Source organism: Cyprinus carpio, chromosome B5, assembly GCF_018340385.1.
Source record: "Cyprinus carpio isolate SPL01 chromosome B5, ASM1834038v1, whole genome shotgun sequence".
Taxonomy (NCBI): Eukaryota; Metazoa; Chordata; class Actinopteri; order Cypriniformes; family Cyprinidae; genus Cyprinus; species Cyprinus carpio.
In genome coordinates, this window is record NC_056601.1 from 12,482,608 (window position 1) to 12,497,355 (window position 14,748).

Consider the following 14,748-nt stretch of genomic DNA (forward strand, 5'->3'; position numbering starts at 1 on the left):
ACTTATTGCTTTATTTTGATTTGGGAGGGTCAATGAAACATTTAGCTCAACTTGGGCTTCTTAGGTTTAGCTTTTTAACTTTAGTAAACTTTAACTTAATACTGTATTTTCCTTCAATGCATATCTTCAAATAAAATAATTGAAGACCCCTGCTCCAAAACATTTAATGGGATAGTTTAACCAAAAATGTAAATTCTGTCATTAAGTTCTCACCCTCATGTTGTTCCAAACCCTTAAGACCTTCATTCATCTTCGGAACACAAATTAAGATATTTTTGATACATTCTCTCTGACCCTCCCAGACAGTAAGGGTCCTTACACGATCAATGTCCAGAAACATAGCAAGGAGATCCATGTGACATGCGCAGCTGACACAGAACATACACTGTCTGCGTTCAATGGATACTCTTCAAAATGGCGCTAGAATGACAGAGTTTACATTTTTGGGTGAACTATCCCTTTAAAAACAATCTGTTCCCACTCTGATAACAGCAGTCGTTTGATCATCAAACTGGCTGTGGACTGACAAGACCAGAGCAATAAACAGAGGTAAGAGAAAGAAAGGTGTGTGTTACCATTAGCAACGCCTGCTCCTGCAGTAATTGTTGCTGCAATATCTCTAACTGCCGCTGCTCTTCCTCCAACTTATGTCTTATAAACTCCTGTAGAGAGAGAGAAATGGGGAGCAGTGGAGGAGGAAGAGACAGATCAGAATAGACTCAAAAGGATGGAGTAAAAATATATTTGAGGGAGTGGACAGATACACCTGTATGTGCAGCCTCTGAAGAAAGAGGCAGACATTTTAAAGAAGTGTTTCTGATGGGCTTTTTAAAATGGCTGAAGACACGGAGTGAAGAGATTTGTTCCACGCGCTTCATTCACCTACCGCGGTAGAGCCGTAACATCACACCGCTTTATAATCTTAAAATGGCATGCAGCGAGTGTTTACTGTCACTCAGAGGAATGTGTTGCCTATGCGGGTGTTTTAAGCAGGACAACTGAAGGAAGTGTGATGTGAGGCATGTACATGTGAGGTCGTTTTGAAGAGTGTGTCCTGTGGCACACTGTGCACTAATTCATGCCGATTGGTCTTTTGTGTTTCTGTCAGTTTGAATTGTATTGAATGTAGGGCTGCACACGGCTCATCCACACACACACACACACACACTGCGTTTGAGAGACTGCTGCCATGGCAACCACTCCACAGACATTCCAGGGCCAGAGCTGTGCTGAGTGGAACACCCACGCTCTGCTGTGATTGGCCGGCCGGCTGCAGTTCTTTGGCTGTGATTGGTTACCTGCTCTCTCTCTGCCATCCTCCTGTCCTCCTCTCGTCTCATGTCATCGAGTCTCCGGTGAGGAGCTTTATCCTGTTGCTGCCGCACCATCTCTCTCTCCTTTCTCTGTTGCTGTGCGTGCGTGTGAGAGAGAGAGAGAGAGAGTGAGTCACTTTAACATATTTGGCTGAAATAATAAGAACCTTCCTGTTGCTAAAAATCATCTAATGCTTTTGAGAGGGGAAATTAAGGGGGAGAGAACGAGTTGCATAGCCAGAGAAAATATTAAAATGAGGGAGAGCGAAAGTGACTAAGACACTGAGCACCGTTATGGTGAGAGAGAGAATATAGTGATAATGGCGAGTCAGTGCACTGCGGCGCTGTGTTTAGTAGCTTAGTGGCTAGATGATTATGTGTGGCTGGTGGCACCCTGTAGATGGCCTATACAGTGTGTAACTTTGGACAACAGACCTAAATTCTTGCATTCCCAACACAAAATCTGAGACCACTGGTGAAAAGTTTTTTTTTTTTTTGCATTTGTTTAAATTATAAATTATATAATTAGAATAACAGTTAACTCCTCATGTTTGTGTAAAACTTGATGATCATGTTCTCTAAATATTATCTGAGAAGATCCAAAGAAGATTCAATGTGCTTCGATGGAAAATCAATGACACAAACATACTAAGGATTATTATTATTTGTTACCGTTGAAAAGTTTGGAGTATGTAAGATTATTAAATATTTTTGAAAGAAGTCAAAACAGTAATATTGTGAAAAAATTTTTAAAATGTAATTTATTCCTGTGATATCAAAGCTGAATTTTCATAAGCCATTACCCCAGTCTTCAGTGTCACATGATCCTGCAGAAATGTAATTCTAAATATGATGATTTGATGCTCAAGAAACATTTCTTATTATCGTTGTTAAAATTACTTGTGCTGCTTAATGTTTTTTAAAAAAATTTTTTTTAAGGATTCTTCTAATAGAAAGTTAAAAAACAGCATATACATATAAATAAAAGTGTTACTACACACCCCAAATTTTTTGTGGTTTTGTATTATTAAATGAAAATATGGTCCCACTTTATATTAAGGAGCCTTAACTACTATGTACTTACATTTAAATTAATAATTTGATACAGTGCACTTATCGAGTACATACATGTTTTTTCATTGTACTTATATTTTTGAAATACCTGCATGTAATTACATCTGTAATTAATTTCTGTAATTACATTTATAGTTACACTTTTCAATGTGGTCTCAGATTTTTGATCCCTACTATATATAGTTAATTTAGTTCTGTAGCCCCCTGCAAACATGTCTTGATCCCACATGGACTTGATTTAATTAGCTTAGCTGTAAGGGGCTTGACTTTGAGAATCTCTCTTAGAGTATAAAGGCAGACATGAATATAATGGCTTATGATGCTTAGTACATAAATACACACTCCTTTGTGCTGTGGCCTATTCATCACCCCATGTCTCAATCAGCTAATGCAGTGCTAATCAGCCATTGTGTCCTTTCACAGACATTCAGTGACATTGACCACTCAAACTAATTTAATTAAAAGTTTGACTTTGCACAGTAGTTCTCACTCATTTAACTTGCTCATCTCTCAAATCTACTTATATGTATGTCACAAAATTCCACAAATACTTCCCTCTGTTCATTCTAATGAACAGAGAGCAGCTCTAGAAAAGAGAAAAATGTTCAGCAGTTCAAACAAACAATGCTGCAAAACTGGCTCTGAAGTATGTTTTTAAACATCACGGAGTATTCTCGGAATGAAGATAAAATCTACAATACCTCAATGATTACATCACCAAACAATGAAAACTGTGCCATTATTTACTCCTCCTCAAGTCATTCAGTAACTGTAACACCTTTCAAGAATATACTTGCCACTACTTTTTTAAACATTATGAAAGCAAATAAAGATTGGGACTGTTACACTTCTGGAAGGTTGCAAACACCATATAAGTATTATAAAAGTGGTTCAAACTTGTTCAAAGTCTTCAAAAGTAATATGAGTGTTGAACTGATCAAGATTTAAGTAATTTAGGGGATCAGCAGTCCTTGTCATTTATTCATTTACATTATAATGAAAGAGCTGATGAAGGAAAGGAAGTGAGCATAATTTCTGGTTAACTATCACAATAATCTTTACCAAAAAAAAAAAAATGTAATGTGCATACCTCCTCCAAGCGACGCCTCTGTTCTTTCTGCTCCTCTATCCGCTTCTGTCGGTCATGCAGCAGCTGGCGTTTGTGCTCCTCAGGGTCTCTGCGCTGAGCAGCGAGCTGCGCCTGCTGTCTCTTTAAGGCCTCTGAGCGCTCTTTATTCTCTTGCTGCAGCCGCAGGAAATCCCTCCGCAACGTCGACTCACCAGGAACATTCAAAATAGAGCTTCAGACAGACATAAACAGAATTCAAGAAGAGTTAGCAGATGGGCAGGGAAGACAAAGTTCTGTGGTTTTCAAGAAGGACTGTGCAGTACGTTCATTTCTTTCTCAGGTACATCAGTGTCATGTACTCATGTGCATTAAAGGATTGATCAATGTTGAGTAATATGGAGGGACCATTTATTTAATTCAATTCAAGTTTATTTGTATAGTGCTTTTCACAAAACAAATCACTGCAAAGCAGCTTTACAGAAAATTAAGTTTCTACAATATATTTAGTAGTAGCTTATCTGTGGTGACTGTCAAATTGATGTACATATGGCAGAAATGTACAGTACAATTCAGTTAATGACGTAATCAAACAGATGATGCACACTATTAACAGCAATGATCTATGCAGATAAAACAGTTCCCCAAACAATTTCATTACGGGTGAAAGAGTAACTTCTACCCACAATTACAAAAATAACAAATCACTTCAAAATAACAGATTAATAGCCATGTTTTGACAAACAGGAAAGTCCCGCCTCAAACAAACAAAAGCTTACCTATTCTTGACTCATTCAGACATGTACAGACATGTCCAACTCAAGTTTCAAATCTTTTCTCATAAGTTTTTTTAATCAAAAGATAATTTCATTGAAGCAAAGTCTCTATTAAGTTATGTACCAGTTCAATTAAAGTCTCAAAATCAGTCATCTAATATGTTTGTAAAAACTCATGTCAGTTATCTACTAGTTTAAGTGAAGTCTCAAGTTAGTGATCTACTAGTTTGTCTCAAGTCAGATATCATTCATCCAAGTTATCAACTACTTGAAGTCTCTAGCAAATGACCTACTAGTTTAATTCTCAAGACAGTTATCAACAAGTTTAAGTCATCTTAAGCCAGTTATCTATTAGTTTAAGTGAAGTTTCAAGCAAATTTAGTTACCAATTTGAATCTAATCTCAAGTGAAATTAGCAATTTAGATGAAGTGTCAGGTCAGTTATCTAGTAGTTCAAGTAGAGTTGCAAGTCAGTTACCTACTAATATAATCAAGTATAACAGTTTAACAGTTTATCTAACAGGTTGGTGAATCATCAAGAAGTTTAAGTCAAGTTGACCCTAAAGTTAAACTATTGTAGATTTTCCATCTCTGAATAGGAAGAAAATCATAAAATTTACACACATCAACTGGTCAATAACATCGCAATTCAAATCTTCTGGGGGAGTTTCTGCAGCGTTCTGTAGTGCTATGTATAGTTGTGTTAACACAGATGCTGCCATGTTTACCTGGATTCTCTCTCATCTCCTCTGTTCTCATCCTCTTCATCACTACCGCTGTACTCATACTCTGTCTCCTCTGAGAGAAATCAAGACAAAATGAGAAAGAGAGAGGCCGAGAGAGGGAGAAGAGGGCAGGAAAATAATGAGAAAGGCTTTAGGCATTAATATAATATGGCTAAACACAGTTTATGCAGACTGCAGCACTTTGGGAGTCTAAATCATCTGCACTCTTCCTTAACTGATACTGTATGTGCTCTAATAACACTGCTGAAGGCTGCTGGCTAGATGCTTCCATTTTTAGCTGTTCCTTGTTCTTCATATCCAAAAAGAAACAATTCAAGCACAAATGTGCTATCTGATTACACTACTGACCGCAGATCTCACAACTTACTCTAAGATACGTGAGCACCACTTTTGCGGGCCAAGTCTAAGATGACCTCTGATAGTTTTAGTGACCTCACTGCACAAAGGCAAGTAAACAAACTTTATTAAACATTCTGTTCCAACATAGAGCTCCAGTGTGCAAATGGATAGATATATAATAATCTATATTCCCAGAGGAGCCCCTGCATCTATCCTGACTCTTAAAACAATTCAAAAACTGGATTAATTATTAAACACTTGCATCAGAAAATGTGGAACAGAAAGGTTTCTGGGACTGACAAAGCTCTACTGTTCTGTCTATAATCATTTGTTAAGACATGTAACAACACACATACACATACCTTTTTCACCGCGTTTCTTGCGTGTGCGGTCGATGTGATCTTTGAGCTGGATGCGGACTTGTCTCTCAGTGGGCTGGTCTCTGATGAACGAGTGCTTCAGCAGCTGTTCTGTGGATGGACGACTTGGATAAGACTTCACAAGACAGCCCTCGATGAAGTCAATGAACTTCTTCGACCTGAAAGAGACAGTAACATGAAAGAAATGAATGTATTAGCAGGAAAATAAATTCAAGACCATACCCGATTATGGAATGCTGTTGTAAAGGGCAATAGGGAATGCCCTACAGTGTGAAAGCTTTTCAGGCCAGTTGGTGGTACAGCCACTTGATCTATCGGGTAAGTGCTGCATTGATACTACATCACTTGTTGGCAAAGTAAATTTCTTTTTAGGCCATGAAAACACAGGATTTTCTGTTATATATAAAATACTTGTTGCTGTGAATTCTACTGATTTCTAGGTCACTAATCACAAAGGTAATGTCTGCTGGCTAACACAGATGAAATGCTGTTGAAAATGGGCAAATAAGTTGTGACATTCTTGGAATCTGCAGTTCAGGATCTGAAAATAACTGATAAATAAGCAATACTTTACACTGTACGTAACAATTATATAGTTATATTATTAATACTGTAAAATGTAAAACATTTTGTAAATAAAGAAGTAACTTGCTTGTTTTGCTAAAAACACACTGAAAAAATGAAAAAAACAACAACATTTGTGTTTGGGGATTTTTTCATGCTTTTGAAAGAAGTCTTTCATGCTCTTAAACAGTAATAATGTGAAATATTATTACAATTTAAAATAATGGTTTTATATTTGAATATATGTGATGGCAAAGCTGAATTTTCATCAGCAATTACTCCAGTCTTCAGTGTCACATATTGTGGTTTTGTGTTTGAGACATCGCTTTTTATTAAAGAACAACATTTACTTGAAATAGAAATCTTTTGTAACATTATAATTGTTACTGTCACTTTCAATTTAATGCACTCTTTGCTGAATAAAAGCATTAATTTATTTTTAAAAATCTACTTTTAAGCAGTGTAGAATAGATTTCTTCCTGACATAGAACGAAACATTTTAAAACAAGAAAACTCCTCCTTGATTATATCCCTTTCAATATCAAAATGTAAAGAAAAAAAAAATCTAACTCATACTAAAAAAAAAAAAAAAAATCAGAAACCTTGTGAAAATGACTGTTTTAAACAGTCAGGAAGCAGAGAGTTAAACATCATTGCTTACAAGACATAATACAGTAAACTGAAAACTGGCTGCCTTTAAATCCCAGCTCAAAATATGCTCCATCGCTACTTCTTATAGCCAGCTGTTCAAGGGCAGGGCTCTGACCAGGAGGACTAAAATAACTCTAACCCGAAAACTAAATCACAGCATGCCAATATATGACAACTACAACCAACCAACAGAAGAAGAAGAAAAAAAAAAACGGAAGAAATGAAGGAAGAAAAAGAAAGCCTTTTTTTGTCATACAAAGCACGCTATATGTGTGGAGATGTAGGTGGGTGTGAGAGAAAACACTGCAACTGCTGTCTGAGAAACATTATTGAACAAGGAATCCACATATGAGAAGAAAAGCTATTTGGATTGCAGGGATCATAAGTATGCAGTGCCTGTATATATAGACAAGGGGAAAAAGGGAGGGAAGGAAGAAGGAAAATATAGCTTGATTTTAAAATAACAGCTGAGACGGTGTGTCCTCACCATTTCTTGGACTTCAGTTTAGGAGGAGGGTTCCGTGGGATAAGGAACAAAGCTCGCATGGGATGCATGTCACACAACGCTGAAGGAAAGAGCAGAGCAATCAAACACGCTGATAAAAGACTCTTTCAGCCATGTGTCCAATTATCAGACTAACTGACTGAAGAGGTGACAACAATTCATGAACGCAAGTAGAACAGTGACTGGGTCGCTGCTACACGCTGTCCGTGTGAGCGGGTGACTCTGTGTGCGTGTGTGTGTGTGAGAAAAAAAAATATGACTAAGTGTTGTGCTGCATAAATTATGACAATGGAGCACAGATCGACCACCACCTCTGATCTCCTTTTTCAGGAGTGCAAAATATCACAAAATACATTTTGTTTAAATTGATGATTTACATCTGGGTAATCTAATTGGTACTGATTTTTTTATACAAAATCTACTTGGTACTGATTTTTTATACTTTTGTTTAACTGGCATAAAAGGAATGGGGAAGAGGGAGGTTTAGTATTTTTGTTTGTTTGTTTGTTTGCTTTGTAAAACATGAAATGCTTAAAGTAATTTATAAAAAAATTCTTATATACCATTGGAATCACTTTCATTTTTTTTTTTCAGCCAGTGAGTGAGAAAAACACTGACAGCCAATCAGAAACCATTCGACTTTAAAGAGCTTGAGCATTTAAAACAGCAGACGACAACGGTGCACTTATAATAAACAGAGCTTTTACCTCATAAAACATGTACATGTTTTGCGAGGAGTTGACATCCTGAAAAGTTATCATCCATTACTTTCAACATTAACTCTCAGTTAAAGCTATATTAATGTAAATGGGCCTTTTTTCTAGCTGTCTATTCAGATTGGCTGAGCAGTGTTCAAATAGCTATCACTGCTTACAATACCACTCCGTCTGCATTTCAAACCAAAGTATGTGAACAGTATGGTAAAAGGCAAACTCATATATTCAACCCTTTTTTGATTATTCATTTACAAGCAGGAGCTGTAATGGTGACTTCAATGTTAGAGTAATGCAGCTGGTACGAGGGACTGATATAAAGTATATACACAAGGTATATGTTCTTGTTCATAATAAGGCCTGGATCCACACTGTAATGTGAGGCTGCATGAGTAAACACAAAGACAGTGTCCTTACGAGGTGCTCCTTCAGCCATCTCTATAGCGGTGATTCCCAGAGACCAGATATCACTCTGTTGTAAAACAACAACAAAAAAAGACATATGCTATTGTACAACTGATGTGATATAAAAATAAGTAAATAAACACACAAACACATGCAATCAATAGAGGAATTGCAATTTTGCATCACATAAAAATAAAGAATCCATTTTAAAAACTGAATAACATTAACATTAATCATTGCACTGTTTATTTTGTATTAACTTTAATACATATCATGAGCTTAAAAGTGGAAAACAAAAGAATGTTTCCACTAAATGGCAATATAGAGGAACCATTTCCTCTTCTGTACTCATTGAAACCAAGTGATGGCACGCATTCAAACCAAACAAAGAAAAAAAAAAAGTGTTGTTGAGTATCACTTCACTAAATAATGACCAAGCTAAATATCACATTTAAAAGTTTTTTATGGCAATTAATATTAGGCCTACTTATAAGTAATGACCCAAACACAGGTATACACAACCATTCAAAAGTTTAGACTTCTTTTAAAAAATCTGACCAAACCCAAGCCTTTGAACAGTGGCGTACATCAACAGTTAGAAGCTCATTTTACCCTATAATCATAGGTGGAGTCGGGATTCTCATCACAGGCAATGACTTCTGGGGCCATCCAGTATGGAGTGCCAATAAAAGTGTTTCTTCTGCCGACTGTACGATCCAGCTGTGCGCTCACCCCAAAGTCCACTACAGATAGTGAGAAAAGAGGAAGCGATCAGAGTCTGTAATATTACAGGACACTTTGCGCTTACAAACAGTCTTATGAAACCTGTTGCGCAGGCCAAATGTTTATATTCATCTATGCTAATTCCTTCCCTCTCACACACGCAGACACACTCTTCCACTTCCGCCACACTCTCCCTCAGGTTGTGGTGTGTGAAGATATTTTTGTCATTGTGTCAGGCCTATATTAATGAGCTTCGGTGCTTTGCTCTAGTTGTTAAAAGATGATGTTCTCTAATCAGACAAGATATAGGCTAGACAACACACACACACACACTCACACTCAAACACACAAAACAGAGCTATGCAAATCAAATATCACCACATCAGACAGCCCTGAACCAAAAACAAAGTTTATGAGAGACTCTGTTTTTCTTAGTGTGACAAGCAAATATCTCACTCACCGAGTTTAACCTCTGCGTTCTCTGTAAGCAGTACATTCTGTCCCTTGATGTCTCTGTGGATGACTTTATGAGCATGGAGGTGAGACAGACCCTGAGGAGCAGAGAGACAGAGAGTGTTTACTGGTTGTGCGACATTATATGTAATTGCATGAAACTAAAATATTAACTCAAGTAAGGCTGCATTTAAGTGTCAGATATGTAAAGTATATTGTTAAAGCTGGCATGAAACGGAAATTGTGATCCGTCTTCTAGAGCTGACAATGAATCGAAATCAAACTGTAATCGAGATTTGGCTTGATGTGATTATTGAATCGCAAAGGAATTATTGAATCTGCTCATCTCTGGATGCGCTGCGTGTTTGAGCCGCTTATAATGTGCATCTGAAAAAGCAACACACGCCAAACATTCTCTCCAACTTAATAAGAAGCATTTACAAACCTGCTGTCCAACAAAAGAGAACATTTAATAACATGATTTTACTCCACAACACCAATCAAGTACATTTTCTGATCTGATATGGCTTGTTTTTACTGTATGAGGATTTTATAACGAAACTGCAATAATTCATTTACTATTTATTATTATGGAAATACCAAAGATGACTTGAAGAACACAGATAAACCATACTGTCACGTTGTGTGTTTACTGTTTTCATGTGCAATCTCTTCAAGTGTTTCTATATTCTTTTTATTCAGTCACAGCAATAGCGAGAAGCTGCTCACTGCAGAGCAAAAGGGTGTCTTACGTGTAGCTCCCTTGCTAGACGTCTAGACGGAACAGCAAATTAAATTTGTGCCCAATAAGTAAAGCTAGATTATCCAACCACACCTTAACCCTACCCACAGTTCTATTCCTCCACCCCATTAGATGTCCAGAGAGGAGGAGTACCACTTGGCAATAGCTGGATGCCAATGCCCATATTAGGGACTTCCTGGAATGTCATGAGGTCTGTTACTTCTGTGATGCATATTTGAAGTGTCCTTGCTGTTTTTTTTTATTTGTTATAAAAATCCCATTTTAAATCACAAATTGGAAATTTAATCAGAAAAATCACAATTAAGATTTTTTTCCCCAAATCGTATTCTCTACTACGTTGTGACATATACAGGTTGCTGAGGGGAAGGATTATTGTCCCCCACTTGAACCAGAGCATGTCAACAGAGAAGAGATGTCGTTGTAAGGGCAAGTTATTATTTTTGATTTAAGATTATGAGGGCATACGAATTAAAAAAAAAAACTAAGCACACATAAATAATTTATAATAAGAACTGCAATATAAAAAAATAAAAATAATAATAAGAAGAACTGTCAATTTTGATTTCATGGTAAATTCATTAGTCTTACTCTCAGTATTTCTCTGCAGATGTACGCAATCCAGTCTTCTTTCAGGGAGCTGCCCTTTGTGTTCTTCACCAAGTCTGTTACTGAGCCGGCTCCGCAAAACTCCATCACCAACTAAAGAAAAAACAAACAAAATTTACATATATGAAACTACAACTTGATACAGGCTATTTTTTTTCTAAATCAACAAGGTCCACTTCCACTAATGACAGAGTGCAGCTATAATTTATCACTGTGTCTTGATGGAGGCAGGACTTTCTAGCAGGTTAGAAATCACAGGTTATGGTGGTGATCAACTTTGAGGAAGCACAGACCCAGAGCTGGTCATCATGTCCGGGCGGACTCTTCTTCACGAAGGCTCCATAGTAGGTGGCGATGTTCCTATGGTGACTGTACTTCTTCAGCATGTTAATCTCAGCTTTGATTTCCTCCTCCTCTTCCTCAGTCACATCCATGACCTTTATGGCTGCCAGCTGACCCGTCTTAACATGACGACCCTGTGACAGAAAGAATTTCAATAGTAAGTAGCATAGAAATGAATCATTTACACACTTAATTTGTTAACACACCATAAACATCGTACTATATGGCATACTTAATTTAGAATAATATGAGGCAATGAGGCATAGAAGAAAATCTATGAATATACACTGCAGTTCACAAGATGGGGGGCAGTATGCTTATGTTTTTTTAATTAATAATTCTATTTAGCAAGGAGGCATTGAATTGGTCCAAAGTGACAGTAAAGATTTAAAATTTTATAAAATATTGCTATTTCAAATAAATACAGTTTCTACTAATCAAAGAAGAAAAAAAATATTTTCAGTAAGGTTTTACACAGAAATGTTAAGCAGCAACTGTTTTCAATAATAAGTAATGTTTCTTGAACACCAAATTAGCATGTTATGATTTCCAAAGGATTATTTGATAAGATAAAATATAAACTGAAAAAAGTGACATTGTAATAGTATTTAAAAAGATTACTGTATTTTTGGTCAAATAAACACTGACTTGGTTAGCAAAAATATTCCCAAAATATTAAAATATTTGACAGAGTGACAGTCAGACCCCAAACATTTAAACAATATTTCAAAAAATTTCATCAGATGAACATTTTTTATACAAGTTCAAATAAAGGTACATTATGTATATTTAACACTATATTAATGAATCATCCAAAACTACTGTAGTAAAACAGCACTTTAAGAAATGTCACACTGTACTTTATACACCGGTCTATAAACTACATATTTAAAACTATACTAAATCTAAGCTGGATAGACTGCTTCACTATCTCACTACTACCCATAAACTACTAATACACCACATCCTACAGTACACACTTATTATACACAGTACATAAACTATAGTCTCACTACAGCCCATAAACAACACATTTTACAAACAATACAGCCTGAAGTATAAATTACACCCTACACACTTTTAAGGAAGGCTCATGTCATACATTGCAATAATTACAGAGGTCTGTAGGGTTAAAATCACTTCATGAGCCTGTAAGAATAAAGACTTATTACACACTACATGTCATGTTTCTTAAAAGCATGTATTTTTAAGATACCATTCCCAGCTTAATATGCAGACTATATGCAACTCATTTATACAATGATTTATCAAATAATGATAATTATAATTAAATAAATCAACCAAATGTTCAACCTGTGAAGTGAATTTGGGGCAGGGCTATCTGTTTAACTGACCAATAAGAAATGAGAAGGTTTTGGGGAAATCTGTTTGAAAGCAGCATTAGGTTTCCAATTCTGTCTGGTTACACTAGCAGTGGGCAAATGACACCACTTAGCTTTAAACAGTGAAATTCGTCTGCATTCAATCTGTTCTTCATTCACTTTTTTCTCTGTCAGCTTCCTCCCCTCATCCAGGCGTCTTCATCTCAACATGAGTATTGACAGGTCTGAGCACAGCTGCAGTGATCTGAGTTACTCTGTGTGTTATTGCACCACGCTGAGAGTGCAATGACATTCTCACACATGCCCTCTAGTACACATGCACACAACTGCTTTAAAGCACTTCTGTCCTCTGTTACTCATGTACCAACAGCAGCAACTCTAATCCATCTCCCACTGAACCCTTCATCACTCTCGCTTTCAAACACATATTGCTCATAACTCGATTCTTCTAAACGCATAAATGGGAGTTTTATATATCATTTGAGGAGCAATCTATTATTGCTGAGTAACAATAGGATAACATTAACTCCTTACAAAACACTGCTGTCACTCTTCCTCTCGCCCTGCATCTGTCTCACCTTGTACACTTGTCCGTAGGTGCCGTTGCCCACGACCTCCACCAGCTCGAAGATTCCTGCTGGGTCCTGGAAGAGAAAGACCATTTTTAGAATGGTAAAATCATTCAGTCATGCAAAACCTCCAAAGTAAAGATGATTTGGATTTAGTCTGCAATAGCTCTGTTTAATGCCAAAAAAAAAGACCAGAAACATATTTTATGCAAGAATGTGAATGCAGATGGCACCACTTGAACAACTTACTGTCAAAAAGCAGTCTAAACATACCTGATGTGTACTTATTGCATTGGTCTGGCAATAACAAGGAGAAGATTGAGATACCTTCAAAAACTGTGCCATTAAAACTTTTTAAAGTAAAAATTTAATGTATTTTTCCAAATATTTATTCTTTAAATATTAACAGAAATGTTCAAGTACCATTAGGTAACTGGAATATTTAAGAGGAATCAGAATCATTCAATCAATTCATGATGAAGTAGTGACAGATTTTTTTTCCTATTGTGACACACATCCAAGTGAAAAGTGTTACTGAAAAAGAAAATAAAAAGTAGCACAGTGATTTGAACAAGAGCTTGAAGTCAACTGAAAGAAAGGGGTCAGGTATTAGCAATGATGAAGTGAACAAAAAATTTCAAGGTCAAAGATAAAATAAAACCTAGACTTTTTTTGAGCTGAAAAAAAAAAAGAATACAAAATACATTATGCTAATATTAGTTATATTTTCCCTTGTGGCAATGCTTGAGAATTAATCAGTTGCGGTTGGACATTTCAGAATGCTGCAAGACATGAAATAAAACTAACATAGATGGAAATTTTATAGCTAAGCTGAGGTTCATGCGGGTGGGGGCTGAGGGCTGGGTTGGAAAATATGTGACGTCATTATGTTGTGACTGACGACATGAAATTTCTCTACTAGTCTTCTCCCCTGGCGTGATTGTTACTGTTTTATACACAAAAATTGTACTTGATGTACTTGTACTTTGATGTTTAATAAAAATAAATAAATAAAAAAATAATAAAAAAAAATCTCTGTACTGTTTAGGCTATGTGTTGTAGCCATTAAAGAAAACATATTTGGTTTCATATTTGTTTAAATATTATAGGCTAATGTAATTTTTTTATTTATTTAATCAATGTTTATTTTGAAAGTGAGCATGCAGCATGAGAAAAGATATGATACATCATGCGCAATAGCCTATGAGACATGGAGTAGGTAAGACATGATTTTGACCACTTTATTGAGTTTTTGTTTTGTAGAAAGACTCTGTTTAAAAGATTTTCGTTTTGTATAAATTGTATCTTAATTTTGATCAATATTTTATCAACCCATTGCCTGTATTTAATAAACAAGCAAATATATTAGCAGACAATGTAATAAGGTGCCGGCACATCACTTGTATTGCACGTGAAC

At 36.2% G+C, this 14,748-nt stretch overlaps 1 protein-coding gene across 3 annotated transcripts in view; it reads right to left on the bottom strand.

The window, feature by feature from the left end:
• Positions 1-14,748, bottom strand: part of mink1 (misshapen-like kinase 1) — a 35,899-nt gene that overhangs the window by 13,939 nt on the left and 7,212 nt on the right. For all 3 annotated transcript variants that reach the window (XM_042724395.1, XM_042724397.1, XM_042724396.1), the window contains exons 2-13: positions 13,341-13,406; positions 11,371-11,553; positions 11,060-11,170; positions 9,716-9,806; positions 9,145-9,275; positions 8,545-8,599; positions 7,397-7,475; positions 5,677-5,852; positions 4,958-5,027; positions 3,478-3,688; positions 1,299-1,409; positions 576-662 (exon numbers count right to left, since the gene is read on the bottom strand). In XM_042724395.1, coding sequence (XP_042580329.1) covers positions 576-662; positions 1,299-1,409; positions 3,478-3,688; positions 4,958-5,027; positions 5,677-5,852; positions 7,397-7,475; positions 8,545-8,599; positions 9,145-9,275; positions 9,716-9,806; positions 11,060-11,170; positions 11,371-11,553; positions 13,341-13,406 — 1,371 coding nt within the window. The remainder of the gene's footprint in view (positions 1-575; positions 663-1,298; positions 1,410-3,477; positions 3,689-4,957; positions 5,028-5,676; positions 5,853-7,396; positions 7,476-8,544; positions 8,600-9,144; positions 9,276-9,715; positions 9,807-11,059; positions 11,171-11,370; positions 11,554-13,340; positions 13,407-14,748) is intronic.